The sequence below is a fragment of the Microcaecilia unicolor genome, chromosome 1, assembly GCF_901765095.1.
Source record: "Microcaecilia unicolor chromosome 1, aMicUni1.1, whole genome shotgun sequence".
Taxonomy (NCBI): Eukaryota; Metazoa; Chordata; class Amphibia; order Gymnophiona; family Siphonopidae; genus Microcaecilia; species Microcaecilia unicolor.
In genome coordinates, this window is record NC_044031.1 from 313,486,511 (window position 1) to 313,502,864 (window position 16,354).

Genomic DNA, 16,354 nt, shown 5'->3' on the forward strand with positions numbered 1-16,354 from the left:
TTCACTATTTTCTGTTTTAAAAGTGTTTCCATTAATTTACTTGACACAGAAGTCAGATTTCCCAGCCTGTAGTTCCCAAACTCTTTTTTACTTCTGCTTTTGCAGAGAGGGACCACATCTGTTCTTCTCTAGTCTACTGGGACCACTCCTGACACTAGAGAAGTATTAAAAAGGTCAGCAATTGGCAGGATAACCCCAAACACGCCTGCCTGCTTCTCTTCATCCACATCTAGATCAGGAGGAGACTTATCTCCTATTGACTGGTAGGACTCTGGCACCTTGTGCTTGCCTGGATTTTGATATTAGAGCAGTTGCCTGCTTGTGATATTTTAATATTATGCAGCTCACTACTTCACTTGCCTTCGTATCATACTGCAATTATTATTATTATTACATTTGTACCCCGCGCTTTCCCACACAATGCAGGCTCAATGCAGCTTACATAGTAATTTGAAATACAAAGTTAATAGAATTTTAATAAAACAGTAGTAAAACAATGTAAAGTTGGGCTTAGTAGTGTATAAGTTGAGCTAGATAATATATGACTAGGATAAAAGAGGGTAGACAGGATAGGATAGTGTAATTTGGGAGAAAGGGTAAGGAGGGATAAAATTAAGAGATGGAAAGAGAAGGATGGGAGGTTGGTATTTAAGTCAGAACAGAATTGGGGGTAGAAGTTGGCGAGATTAGGTTGGGGCATTTGGGTAGGCTTATTATTATTATTACATTTGCAATCCGGTAGTGCCTCCTTTTCCTAACACTTTGCTGGATTGGAGTCTTGTGTTGAAGGTGTCACTGTGGGCCGACATCGGAGCATTGAAGTCTGTATTTCTTTTGATCCATTTTTTTTTTGGGGGGGGGGGGGGGGGGGGAGTTTAACCTGTTGTTTCCTTTCAGGTTGGACGCTATTTGATGGACATTACATCCATAGGTAAAAGCCATAGGGACGGCCGTAGGGAATCTTTTAGGTCTTCATCATTGAGAGAGAGTTTTGGAGTAGGGTTGGCATCAATCGTGATGGCTCCCTCTTAGGGGCCAAGTGGGACTGAAGGGAGGGGTTTGTTACTTTTAGGGGGTGGAAGGGAGAGAGAAGGATGGGTTGCGATGGGTTTGGCTTGTGTGAATTGCGGTCTTTGGGTTCCGTTTGTTAATTGTTTGAGGATAAAAATGGATGGTTGGTTCAGTGCAAGGCCATGTAGCCTGATTCACTTTATTTGAATTCGGTTGCTGTCTGACATCCGGGGGAGCTGGTGGCTGGGACAGCTCCCTCTGTGGCCTACAGGTAAGCTTTGTCATTGGCTGGTGCAAATTTTAATAATAATATAATGTGCATATTGTAACATGGAATGTGGGGGGTATTAACTCTCCTATTAAGCATTCCAAAATTTTAGAACATCTCCAATGCCACAAGATAGACATTGCTCTCTTGCAATAAACACATCTTATTGCTAGGAACACACGAAACTCAAAACCTGGTGGGACTGTGTTGAAGCACATGCCCAGGGGAAGAAGGAAGGGGTTGCTATTTTGTTTAGAAAAGGCATAACAGCTGAGGTTGAAATACTTTTTTCTGACCCAGGAGGCAGATGTGTTATGTAAGGAATGGATGGCTGATCATGACTTGATTTTTTGTAATATATATGCCCTTAACCAATTTGATCGGCAATTTTATAAGGCAGTGACAAATCTATTGTTGCATCATAACACCATGCCCTCATTGTTGGGAAGGGGGATTTTAACACAGTCTAGGATCCTGCCTTGGATAGGTCTTACTGTCCCACCTCTAGCCGACTGCATACTTCTAAAGGCCTCCCCATATGCGTGATACATTGAATTTGGTAGATGCATGGAGAGTCCTTCATCCTATGGAGTGGGATTATATCCACATGTCTAGAGCACATTACACTCAATCTCGCATTGACTATCTCCTAATCGCCAGAGAATTGTTTGGCTCTGTAATTAAGGAGGAGATAGGTGCCTATTGTTATGGGGGGAGACTAACATGGTGCATGAACCGTCTCTGGATAGCTCTAGAGTGGAAGGAAAAGGAGGTAGCATAACGGATAAAGGTATTGTACATTTATGTTCTGGTTTGGAGCTGTTGGACGTTTGGAGAGCCTTACATCCCTCAGATAGAGATTAAACTCATCTTTCAAGAGCCCATGGGACGCAGTCTAGAATTGATTACTGGTTACTTTCTAGGGGATTATTCTCACAAGTACAGGAAGCCGGAATAGGTCCATATGGTATCTCCGACCATGTATTCGTGTGGTGTTCTTTGGAATATGGGGAATTAGGTCAACAATTTGTCTGGCGCTTCCCTCAGAAATTAGATAGGGATCCAGTGTTTAGGGAACACCTATTGAAGAAATGGGAAGAATATCAATTTCACAATGAGGAATTTAAACAACTGGTTTTGTATTGGGAGGCTGCTAAAGCGGTATTACGTGGAGAGATATAGGCATATTCTTCTTTTAAAAAGAAATCTAGGGCTAGGGAGATATTGTGCTTAGAGAATCAGGTAGCCAAAGTCAGAGTTCAATATGGGAAAAGACCTACAGCCAGGTTTGTAACCTTTTACTCACGATTCAGACACTCTAAATGAATTATTGCATGAAAGGGCAATGAAATCAGCAAGGTATTACCAATATCAACTATTTTTGCATGGTAACAAGTCAGGGAAGCTTATGTCACATTTGATAAAGCAATCAGGAGGGACACGTATTATTGCTCAAACAGAAAAAGAAGATGGCAGGTTAGTACATACTGATAAGGAAATAGCTACAGTTTTTCTCCACTACTACCAACAGCTATATGGGCATCCGTGGGAAGAACCTATAGACGGAGATCTTTATCTAGAAAATCTAGACTTGCCAAAGTTGAGTGAGAGGGAGATCAATAAACTCAATCAGACTATAATGAGAGAGGAGGTAGGCCTAGTAATTCAACAGAGTGCTTTGTTTAAAGCACCTGGTCCAGATGATTTCATAGCTGAATTTTATAAATTGTTATCCCCCTCAATTCTTCCAACATTACAATCCTATTTTACACAGTTCGTAGTAGAGGGAACTCTCCCACAGTCGCTCCACTTGGCTCAAATAGTGTTGTTGTTGAAACCAGGAAGGGACCCAGAAAAGCCATCCTCATATAGGCCTCTCTCTCTACTGAACGTAGAAACCAAACTTTTCGCAAAGATTTTGGCTAATAGATTAGCTAAAATACCCCCGAAGCTGATTTTGGAACAGCAGGTTGGATTTGTTGTGTGGCGCACAGCAGCACATAATATGCGAAAACTCCTGATCTCCATGGAATACGTGGAAAAGATAGAGACACCATCTTTACTGGTGAGTTTTGATGCTGAAAAAGCATTTGATCGAGTGTACTGGGAATTTCTTTTTACGGTTTTAGAAAGATATGGGTTCTCGGGGGGGGGGGGGGGGGGGGGGGGGGGGGTTGGAGGCGCTTCAGGCACTGTATAATTCTCCTCGAGCCAGGATCCAGGTAAATGGTGTACTATCTTGAGTTTGAGATACACTGCGGCACTAGACAGGGCTGCCCACTGTTGCCCATGTTTTTTATATTGACTATGGACCCCTTGATAAGGGATATTATGAGCACTCCTGACATCAAAGGGGTAAAGATAGGCTCTCATGTATTTAAAATTTCGGCGTTTGCAGATGATTTATTGGTGCACATGGTAGATCCTCGGGTTTCTTTTCCAACACTAAAGCAATGCTTTGAGGAATATGGAGATTACTCTGGTTTCAGTCTCAACTTAGACAAATCTATAGCAATGCCCACTGAGTCGGCCGTAGGAGAAAATTGGGTAGGCTCCTTCTCGGTAAAGTGGGAATTTACCTCATTTCGGTATCTTGGTATTCAGCTATCTTGTAGTACAGAGATGCTTTATAAAGTAAACATAACAACTTTGTTAGACCATTGTAAGTCCACGTTGGCGAATTGGCAGCATTTTCCTCTTTCGACTTATGGCAGAATACAATTAATATGGTATTATTCCCAAATTGGCTCTACATTGTATAATTGTTGCCCATTAGATTGTTGAAACGGGACCTAAGAGTCTTGCAGAGGCTGATATCCTCTTTTTGTTGGGGGAGCCGGAAGCCGAGAATGCAGTTTAAAGACTTATTGGGATCTTGGAAATATGGAGGGCTGGGTGTTCCGGACCTCTCATTATATAATTACGCTTGTTTGCTTCGCCATCTGGGGGATTGGGTCCTAGAAGAGCAGAGTTATACCATTAGAGATTATGAGGCGGCATTCTATTCCCCCTGGCATGTTAACTCCTTGTTGCATTGTTCGCAGGGTTCACTTCCGAGATGGTTGCATAAGAGTGTGGTACTAAGATAGTTGCGTCAGACTTGGAGATTTTTGATATTGCTCCTAGGCGGTCGGGTTGATACGTCGGATCAGCTGCCGATAGGAGGCAATGTGCAGTTTTTGCCGGGGAGGGAAAACGCTAGTTTTAGTCGATGGGCCGCAAACGGAATTTCATTACTACAACATGTTTTAGACTCTGAGGTCAGATTGATATCTTGGGAGGTCCTACAGGCGAACAGAACAGTAGAACAGAGGGATATGTTGGCTTACCTACAACTACGGCACTATGTGTCTTCATTGGATCGGAGGGCTCTGGTTCCGTCCTTGGGAGAGAGGATTCAGGTCTTTTTTGATACATTTCGGGAGGGAGGCCTATCGATATCTGGATTGCATAAAGCACTACAGCTGAAATCCCAAAGTAGGACATTTATAGATCTTATTACAAGGTGGGATCGAGATGTAGGGGGGTTAGGTAAGGGTATAGAGCATTAAAACTAATAAAGAGAATTCCTGAGATCACAGTGAATGCTGCCTTGAGGGAGTGCCAATTCCGAACTTTACATAAAGCATATTTTACTCAGGACCGTTTATTCAAGATAGGGGTGGTAGAGACCCTGGTGTGTCAGAAATGTAAGCAGGGATCAAACTCCTTTTTTCACTCTTTTTGGGAATGTCAGTTGACCCAGGTTTTTTGGAGAGCGGTGTTTGGCTATCTGGGGAAATTGTTAGGTTGTGATATACCGCTTTCCCCGGCAGCAGTGCTGCTGGATAATTATGAAGCATTTCATATATGTAAAAGATCATATATTCTGCTTATTGGGAAAGCTGGACTCCTGGGGAAGAAAGTGATTTTGGGAGTTTGGGCTGGTGAAGAAGCGCCATCCTTCTAGTCATGGAGAAATCGATTACATGCTCTGATGCTTTTGGAGCGTCAATATGCTAGACAAACCCCCAAAAGACAAACTATTTCAAACAGTATGGGACATTTATATCAAATCCCTTCTTCACCGGGCCAGAAGTGCTCTGGAACTCTTTCTAACCAGAGGATTGGGGAGGTAGGGTCAGGATGCTCCGTTGCAAACAAATGAGATGATCAAACGCAAGAAAATAAGACAATGTAGCTATTGAGGTGCTGGCCGGGTGGGGCCCCCTTTTCTTTCTTTTTTTTGTTTTTGTTTTGTATTAAAAGGACATTAGTAGGAGAGGGAAGGTAGGGGGGAGGTAAGAGCGTAGGTACTAAAACACTGATGGCGTGTCGTGTTTAATGTGGCTATAATGATTACCATGGTTTTCTAAGTGATCTGTTTGTAAAATTAAATGAGCTACATGAGACAAGATGTACTTTATATGTGTGTCATCAATAAAAAATTGTTGCATCTTAAGGAGGAGATAGGGCCATATGTTATATCCGACCATGCAGTTTGCATATCTAATCTATTGTTATCTCTCATCTAACTGCCTTCAGTTCTGAGAAGTGTTTTAAAAACAACCTGAACAGAACCCAGAGATAAAGGGCTGCTTCAGCTGAAATTTGAGCGAGAAACAATAACCCTTGGGTGGCTGAAAGTCCTCAGGCTAACTTCAGTTTGCAATACAATTAAGTATCAAGGCTTAAAGTTAAAAAAAAAAAAAAAAAAAAAGGATGAGGAAGTGACGTCACGGGAGCAATGGCAGCATAAATGCTGAGCTCCTGTCTGCCCATAGCGAAAATAGAGCGATTCCCTACCGTAATCCAAAATTTAAAAACATCTACCGGAGGGTGCAGAGCCTCTGACAGTGCAGGTAACAGGAAAACGGTGCCGATCCGCTGCCAGTAGCGAACTGTGAAGTTTTGCCCCGGGCGCTACGGAGAGGTGGAGGAGCGGCGGAAGGAGAAATATCCATTGGCCCCGAATTAAGCAGGCGAAAAGAGCGCGGGAGAGCAGACCCATCAGCACGAGTGAAAAACAAAAAATAGAATAGCAACAGGGGAGAAAACAGAAGCGATGGAGCCCAGCGCTACGACGCCAAGCCTCTCCCAATTCGCATATGCGGGAGCCACGAGGCAGAACAATATGGCGGCCAGTGGAGAGGAAATTGCAGCAAGCGGGGACCGAAAACGCAACCCCTCTACTGAAGATATGTTTCCGACACCAGACCAAGTGAGTCAAGAGGAGGAGTCCCTCCCAGAACTAAGAACTTTGCTGAATGAAATTCGCTCTGATTTAAAAGCTATGCGAGCTGACTTAGCTAAGATGGGAGCAGATCTCAGAAGTGAAATTAAAGAACTTGGGCACAGAGTGGAGGAAACAGAGACTAGACTAGAGGAACAGGGGGAGAACATGGGGGCCCTGGACCGGAGAGTTCAAGATATAGACCTGGGGCAAGAAGCACTAGCTGACAAGATTGAAGACTTGGAGAATCGCAGCCGGCGAAGCAACCTCCGATTTCGGGGGTTACCGGAGTCACCCACTTACCAAGAAACGGAAAAGGTGGTACAACAGATAGTATGTGCATTGGTGTCAACCCCCGAACAGCCCCTGGAACCCGAGCAAGTTCTATTGGACAGAGCTCATAGAGCCCTTGGGGCTACAAGAAACAACCTTCCCAAAGATCTGATTGCCTGCTTCCGAGATTATAAGCTCAAGGAGCGGGTTCTCCAAGCAGCACGTCAAAAGCAAGATTTTAAATGGGACACATACAAAATCGAGATCTATCAGGACCTGGCGGCAGCAACGCTGAGGAGGAGAGCAGACCTGAAACCAGTCACCAGGAGATTAAGGGAGATGGGGCTTCAGTACAGATGGAGGCACCCATTTGCCCTGGTATTCTATAAAGATGGGAGACAACATCAGGTAAAAACGCTAGCAGAAGCACGGGAACTGCTACCCGAAGATATTACAGCAACAGCATCCACGGATGTGGAAACGAGGCGATCTCAGACGAACATGAGAACTTATCCGAAATGGCAGCGAGTAGGCCACAAACGCCTGCAACGCCAGCAGTCAGCTGGACGCCTCACTTGAACACAAATGTCAAGGGTAATGTCAAGGTCAGACATACTCAGTGGTTGATATGGTTAGAGATAAGGCTCTGTTTGGGGGAGTATAGCATATAAGGGAAATTGGGACTCTGGAAGATCAAACGGGGGGAGGGAGGCAAGTAGGTAAGGGGAAAGAGCAAAGGGAAATATTAGAAATACATAAAGATTGGAGAGGGGGAATCTAAAATGGTAATATCTAACCAGAGATGGGCAAAGGGTATCACTTCCTCTCTACAAAGCACCGTTTTTATTTTGAGATGAAACGGGTGCTCTGGATTTGGGAAAGGGAGATGGGGGGGGGGGGGGGAAGTTCAGAGGGGGGAGCGGGGGGAAGATACACCTTAGGGGTAAATTACAGGATGGGGGGGGGAGGGGAAAAAGGGGGACAGGATGTTATGATGTTACAATATGGTGATAAATATGTTGAAGGTTTATTATTACAAGTTGTAAAATGTTTAAATGTATAACACTAAATGTAAGAGGCCTCAATACACCGCAGAAACGCAGACAGGTGTTTAGAGAATTGACCCGACAAAAGTCGGATGTGGTGTTTCTCCAGGAGACCCACCTGAGAAGAAATCATGAACACCTGATGAAACATAAGAGATATCCCACTGTTCAATGTGCTTCCAATAGGACGAATAAAAAAACGCAGGGAGTCCTGATAGCTTTGTCGGGATCCCTCCCATGGCAAGTACATACTACAGTGAAAGATAAAATGGGACGATACATATTGATGACAGTGTCACTATATAATAAGCAATATACTCTAGTGTGCATGTATGCCCCTAACGTGGGGCAGAGAGAATTTTTAGATATAGTAGAAAAGGTGATAAAGGAAAATATACAAGGAGAATTGTTGGTGGGAGGTGATCTTAATCTCACGATAGATCCTAAATTGGACAACTCAGGAGGGAGGGTAGAATATGCAAAAACAGATAGGAAAGCCCTCATAAGGTGGATGGCCCGATGGGACCTAGTAGACATATGGAGAGAGAGACATGGGACAGAGAGAGATTACTCCTTTTTCTCACCCAAACATAATACCTATTCAAGGATTGATTATTGGCTAGGAGGCAGAGGGCTGAGAAATGATATCAAATTAGTGGAGATAGAACAATGTAGCTGGTCTGACCACTCGATGGTGCTATTGGAGGTGATGGGAGAGGGAGGGAAAACAAAGAAGAGAAGATGGCGCCTAAATGAAACACTTTTGATGGACCCACAGAGTGTCCTAGAAATAGAAAACAATATAAGAGAATACATACAGTTCAATGATAATGAAGAGGTTAAACCGACAAGTGTATGGGAGGGTCTGAAAGTAGTTATTAGGGGCCAATGTATAGCGAAGCAAGCATATATCAATAAGAAAAAAGCAGAGGCAGAAACTAATTTACGGAAACAAATAACGAATTTAGAGAACATGCATAAGAAAGACCCAACAGATAGTAAAAAAACAGAAGAAATACGCCAACTTAAAGCTCAACTTAATGAAATACAACTGGCGGATATAGCCGGACAGTTAGAACAAGTACAGCAGGAGTACTATGAATTTGGAAATAAAACAAGCAGATTACTGGCTAATAAGCTTAAAAGCAGGCACAGCACAATTATATACATGGCATACACAACCTCTCAGGGGAGCTAATAACACAAACAGAGGAAATAGCAGGGGTATTCTGGGATTTCTATAATCAGCTATATCAAGCAGAACAAGATAAATCAAGGGAGGACATGGAGCAGTACGTGCGGGACCTAGGGATGATTAGAGTCACGGGAAGGGAGCAGGAAGCGCTATCAAAGGTCATAACATTAGAAGAGATAGAAGAAGCAATAGCAGATCTGCCAAACAACAAATCCCCCGGGCCGGATGGCTTCCCTTCTAGATTTTATAAAAGATTTGCAAAAATACTAGCCCCTGTACTACTGAAAGCTATGGCCACCTTCGAGGAGGCACAGGAGCTGCCATACTCATGGAGGATGGCTGAAGTGACCATACTCCTAAAGCCAGGTAAAGACCCGTTGCAGTGTGGCTCCTACCGGCCAATATCTCTCCTGAACACGGACTATAAAATTTTTACTAAAATAATGGCACGCCGCCTACAGGAGGTAATGCCACGACTAATACATGAAGACCAAACTGGCTTCATTAGGGGTCGTCAAACACATGATAATACTCGGACACTGTTACACATCATGCAACAGATACAGGATGAAAAAACGCCAACAATAATATTCTCAGTCGATGCTGAAAAGGCATTTGATCGTGTAGATTGGGAGTTTCTATTTACAGTAATACGTCAGATAGGTATAGAGGGACGATTTATGATATGGCTGCGCCTATTATACGCGAAACCGATGGCGGTATTAAAGATAAATGGGACACATACTAACATACTAGAGCTGCACAGAGGCACAAGGCAAGGATGTGCAATTTCCCCATTATTATTTGCAATATCAATCGAACCACTAGCTAGGATAATACGGACACACAAAGATATAAGGGGAGTAGTACGGGGGCAAAGGGAACATAAAATAATGCTTTTTGCCGATGACGTTCTCCTGACATTAACTCATCCATTACAATCAATACAAGAGACAATGAAGGTGATTACAAACTATGGAAGGGTCTCAGGATTTAAAATTAACATAAATAAATCAGAAATATTAAATCTCTCAACACCACCTAGGGAAATACAAGAGATAACAGATAAGTTTCCGTTCGCCTGGGCAAATAAGTCAATTCGCTATCTAGGGATACAGATTACACCGGAAATAGGGGGATTATATCAAGCAAATTACCCCAAAAAAATCAAAGAACTGTTTGAGGAAGTGGACAGATGGGAAGGACTTACTATATCATGGCTGGGAAGAATCCATGCTATAAAAATGATAATCTTACCAAAGATATTATACTTATTCATGGCCATCCCGATACCTATTCCACAAAAGTTCTTCCAACAATTAAATAGGAAAATGTTTGCCTACATCTGGAGGAAGCGACCCCCCAGGGTAAATAGGGATATGATGTTTCAGCTGCCCGTGGAAGGGGGAATGGGAGTACCAAATTTCCACCTATATTATCAGGCAGCCCAACTAAGAATATTAGCGGAATGGACACCTAGAAATAATAAAAAATGGCTACACTGGGAACGTTCATGGTTGAGTACCCGTTATATAGGAGATATACTTTGGAGGAAGGGGACTGAAATTATGTCTCTAACTAAGGGGGTGCCAGTGGGGATTGGCCTCTTACTGGAGACATGGTTACGGATACGACAAAAAGTGTTTCCGGAGAGGAGATATTTTTTACAAATGGCTATATGTGGGGCTCCGGGGTTTCCGTTAGGAGAATCAGATAGTGTATATAAAAATTGGGCCCGTAAGGGATTATATATGTTAGGCCAGATATGGAATAATGGAGAAATTAAAAATTTTGAAGAATTAAAAGAGGAATACGAGTTGGAAGAAAGGGATATGGCATATTATCATAGCCTGCGGAATTATATAAAAAGACGGGCAGGGGAAGAACTGGAACTTACAGAAACAGCGCTAGAAAGGGCAATTAAGGGAGGAGGGGGCAAAGGGGGAGTGTCACGATTATATAAGGCACTATTAAAAATGTCCAGCCCTCAAGATCATTATATGAGACGATGGGAGGGGGCCATACAACAAACCTTTACAAGAGAATGCTGGATGAGGGGACTCAGATATTTATTAAAGACCTCTATCACTCAGGCAGTGGCTGAGAATGGTTATAAAATATGGTACTGGTGGTACTATACACCAGATAGACTACAAAAAATATACCATAAGATATCACCGAACTGCTGGAGGGAATGTGGTAATAGAGGTACATTTATGCATATATGGTGGGAATGTCCCAAGATACAGGCATTTTGGACCCAAATTCGAGCAATGGTATACCAAATCACAAAGATAGAATATCCAAATCGGGCGGAGTATTGTCTTTTGCACTTCCGACCGGGAAGATGTAAGATACACCAACATAAAATGGCAAGCCAGATTTTTGCAGCAGCCAAAATGACAGTGGCAAGGGCATGGAAGCAGATAGAGGTACCACATATTCAAGTAGTAAAGCATAAACTCGATTATCTACATCAGATGGCGAAACTGACCGCATTGAGAAAAGGTCAATTACATAGGTTTCAACAAATTTGGCAACCTTATGAACAGATGAAAGAAACATGTAAATCACCGCACTAAGAAAGGGGAGGGGGGGAGGAATGGGGGAAGGTTTGTTAAGAGTTTATTTGCAAATATTGTTATAGAAGAAGAGATAAATATGTTACACATATGATGAGCGTTGCAAATATGTGGAGATGTATTTAACATGTTAAAATATAATAAAGAAATTAAAAAAAAAAAAAAAAAAAAAACAGAGCAGACACCTGTTGGCAATAAAAAGAGAACTTCAGCTTAGTTAGAGCAGAGATAAAAACAGCTTGTGCCATTCCCCTGCAATCAGACTCAGGGCCTGATGCTCCGGGTGTTCACTGCGTCAGAATAATTGACCAATGCTCAACACTAACAGCATACAAATTATATGCATGCTGTTAGTGTTGAGCATTGGTCAGTAAAGGGGTCAGAGTGCTCCTGGCGCATGCACACAAGAGCTATGCGATAACCACGGCTCTTGTGCTTATGTCCATTGACTGGGACCCTCCTGACCTACCCCCCCCCCCCCAACCAAAACAAATCCCTGGAGGTCCAGTGGACCCCCTCCTGAAACCAAAAAAACAGTGGCCATGGTGGTCTAATGATTCCCCCTGACCCCTCCACATACCTTTTGTCAGAGGCAGGAGGAACACCTACTGCCTCCTGCCTCTGGGCCTGCCCTCATCAAAATGGCAGCACCAGCCCCTGCCCAGTGAAGGCCCCTCTTAGTGCATTCCAGGATGCACCGGGCAGCAGCTGGGTGCCACCGTTTTGACAAGGGCAACTCCAGAGTCAGGAGAGAATAGGTGTTCCTCCAGCCTCTGACAAAAGGTATGTGGAGGGGTCAGGGGGCTACTAGACCACCATTTTATGGTTTTGGGGTGGGTCGGGGGTCCACTGGACCTCCGGGGATTTGTCTGGTTGCGGGAGGGGGGAGGGGTCCAAGGCCTCACTTTCCCGTTAGTTCCTGAGCCAATCAGTGCTCAGGCACAGACAAGAGAGTTTAGCACCAGACACTATCGACAGCTCAAGAGCTATCGGTAGTTTCTAGTCATTAGGGCAGGAGTTTCCCATGAGCCGTTTCTCTGTGCATTGCACGGAATCGCTAATGAGCTCATTTTAATACTTGCGAATTCATTAGCATGGGATTTTCGGTCACTGATTTCATGCACGGTAAAGTGGCCGAAAGCCTCTGTGTACTGCACGCTAGAAAAAAACATTACATTTAGACTAGCTAAAACCAGCCTAAATGAAATGTTGAAAGACCTGTTTGCTTTGAGAATCGGGCCCTCGGTGCCTTCCCAAATATCAGTCTGTTAAGAGAAATCCTGAGAGATAGCTCCATTCAGTTAAAAACTTAACTAGGGTGTAGGTTTAAGCTGAGTGAAGCCAAAGCTGGGGGGGGGGGGGGGGGGGGTGGAATCAGCAACCAGAGAAATTTGCCCAGAGGCAAAGTAAGAGGGGAGGGAGAGGAGGCAGAGGCAGTGAGCAGCACAAAAGGAGTAAATAAGCTAAAAATAGGCTGAGCAAAAACGTAAACAAAAAGTTATGAAACAGCCAGCATCAAAAAGGAATTAAAAAAAAAAATAATGCCTCTTTAGCCTTTAGGAATATTAAGTCCTCAAAGGAAGAAGCTTCTGAAAATGCAAGCATTATGAGAGATTCGCAAAGCAGAAATTCCCGCCCTCAGTATGACACTTCAAAATAAAGCACAAAACAAACCTCAAGGCAGAATGGCTGAGAAATACAAAAATTAAAGGTAAAAGTGTTTACCCAGTTAAGAATACATAAATATTGTCTTACCAGAGTATAAAATCCTTTCAGCCTGTAGCCTTGCTATTATTACTCCTTAGCATAAAGGGGGGGGGGGGGGGGGGCAGGAACCCGGCCCCACCAAGTGTCACCCAAACGCCAGCCAAATCTTTAAAAAGGAGCTAAAACTATCCATGAGGACACCTCCTGCTCAACTGACGCCCAGATAGCACTAGGTCAGGAGCTGGCTCAACTGGTATCCAAATAACACTGGTCAGAAGCTAGTTGAGGAGCACCAAGTAACAGCTGAAGAGTCCATCAACCATCTGCTTGGCGACAGAGAGAATACTGAAGATCCTATGACTGGAGCGAATCACTTGGAACTACTTTTTCTCTCCATCTACATCCGCTGGTCAATGGACATAACCCATTGGCATGGACTGGTCTGGTATGGACGAAAAGGAATCAACTTTTTGGCAGCTATAAGAAAATGCAGCAGAAATCCAATTAGATGCTGATATTCACAAAATCAAGAAGAGAACTTAGAATTAATTGCTGGTAGTTTCAAGGTATGGATACAGTGCAACAAGACAATAGCCAGAACTGAAGAGATATACAGAGGGGTATAATTAGCAGAAAAGAAGGGGTGCCTATGCCAGTGTACCTATCACTAGTGAGACCTCTACTGGAGTACTGTGAGATTTAGATATCTAAATAGGTCTACCCTGGAAGAGAGGTGAAAAAAAGAAAGATATGATAGAGACATTCAAATAGCTGAATAAAATTAATGCACAAGAAGCAAACCTTTTCAAGACAGAATGTTCCAGAATGACAGGTAACACAACAGTAATGGGGTGGAAAGGAACCAATATCAGGTAATCAGTCACCACACCAGGGTAAGATGCTCCAAAGAAAACCTTTATTAAGGTCTTAATAAAGGTTTTCTTTGGAGCATCTTACCCTGGTGTGGTGACTGATTACCTGATATTGGGTCCTTTCCACCCCATTACTGTTGCGTTTCGCTTTTGTGGAGAGTGTGAACCCCATTTGGCTAGAATGACAGGTCACATAAGACTCTGAGGTAATAGACTGAAGCACAGTAAGGCTGGTGAAAGCATGAATAGCAGGAGATAAAGGACACGGAATAAAGCCTAGAGGATGCTTACGTTAGAAGTATAGAAAGCAAAAGGTATGATTCTAGCCACACATATTAAAGCATCCACAGCACCTTACGTGTCTGACGCAACAACGGGCATCGTAGCTGCTAGGATGTATGGAAAACAATTGTGATTGTCTTAAAAGACAAAGGAAAGGGAAATGGGACTTGATGTACTGCCTTTCTGTGGTATTTTTGCAACTACATTCAAAGCGGTTTACATATATACAGGTACTTATTTTGTACCTGGGGCAATGGAGGGTTAAGTGACTTGCCCCCAGTCACAAGTGTTGATTTCTATGAAAGCATGATTGTGCTGAAAGTAGTTCACAGTATGATGGTTTACAAATGGATTCAGGAATTGTTTGGTCACAAAAATAATTTTGTGGTACATGAATGGTTCAATTCTGAGGCCACAGAGCCACTTAACTGGCTACCAAGGCAGTCTATATATGATACCATCCTAAACAAAGGTTTAAACAATTAAGATTTATATATTTAAGGAATTTACTCTCACTTCTCATTAGCCCATATCATTGGATCCTCAATTTTGTGTCTGGATTATATAAAGAATTGAATAAAAATATTAACAGTACTAGTGGTAACACAGATAGGGGAACTCTTATTACAGAGATCTGTGATTAGGCATGGGAAAGACAGGGTGATGTACAGAATTAAATGGGAAATCTTGTTTTCTCTTTTATCCAAGAGAGTGGGATATTAAAGAGAGAGAGAGAAATTGGATGAAGAGAAATCTTACAGGGATCACTCTGTGGGTTGCATTCTTAGCTGAGTGAAGATATTCTACCCCTGTTACTGTCTTTTCTTGCCAGTATTTCCTATGTTTTGTATGACAGCAGCTTCAGTCAAGAATTTGGCTGTGCCACCTCGACTCAAGAGCAAATGAAAAAGAATGTAATGTGACAACCATGGCCAAGACCATCCCCAAGGTTACCTGCAGATCATCATAGAGGCTGCCACTCAGGTACATGTCACGCAGGGGCATGTCGGGGAGCTTGCTATGGATGAAATTGCGTAACTCGGCACAGATGTCCATGGCAGCCTGCTTGGCACGGCTCTGCTCACCAGCTGGGATGGCCACGTTCTTACGGTAGTACGAGAAGAGCTTTTCCTGCATGGAAAGACGCAATCGGGCTTTCTTTAGGTCTGTGGAGCTTTTCTTACTGGGAGGTTTGGGCTGGGGAAAATCTAAAGTGGAAACAACAAGGAGATGAAAAATTAGGAACCAGGATTAAATTACGTAAAACAAAAGATATGTTTCCTATACAGACAATGCCCATTGGTTATTTCAGAACTTGACAGACTTTCTATATTGCTAAACCACAAAGATGGAACTCACAATTTCTCTGCTACATGCAGCTGCTCTTCCTATCTACCTCCCTGCCATAAGCAGGTGACCTGAGATCCAGGTCCCCCCCCCCCCAAAAAAAAAAAATAAAACACACAGCCTCTTCAGATTTTCCTGCCATTTGCCCTGCACTTTTCTAATGTTCTCCTTCAATGCTGAAGCTTCGTTACCATAAAGTACCCTAAAGGAAAAGGGAAATGTGTAGCTACACTTAAAATCAGTGCCCAATTTGTGCTGGCCTGGGTGGTTCAGTGCCAGAACTGTGTGTTGCCATGCAGAATCTGGGCTGAAGACGTTTTAAGTTTCAAATGTTTTCACAGTTGTAACTACGGACTCTGAGCACTTGCACTAAAGCAGAAATTACTAAATTTCCTCCTGCCTCTTTGGTTATCTAGCTCATGTGGAGTCAGTCTTCCCCTGTGCTACAGTACCATAAGCCTTCAATTCACAACTACCCAGGTATTCCTTCTCCTGCCCCCGCGCCTCCCCAGTGCATGAGCTTGGTCTTTGTAGCAAGGGTCTATGACTGGGAGCCACA

At 43.2% G+C, this 16,354-nt stretch overlaps 1 protein-coding gene across 3 annotated transcripts in view; it reads right to left on the minus strand.

Moving 5' to 3' along the window:
- MIEF1 (mitochondrial elongation factor 1) overlaps positions 1 to 16,354 on the minus strand; it is a 69,476-nt gene that overhangs the window by 27,168 nt on the left and 25,954 nt on the right. For all 3 annotated transcript variants that reach the window (XM_030208403.1, XM_030208393.1, XM_030208384.1), the window contains exon 4: positions 15,403 to 15,656. In XM_030208403.1, the coding sequence (XP_030064263.1) occupies positions 15,403 to 15,656 (254 nt within the window). The remainder of the gene's footprint in view (positions 1 to 15,402; positions 15,657 to 16,354) is intronic.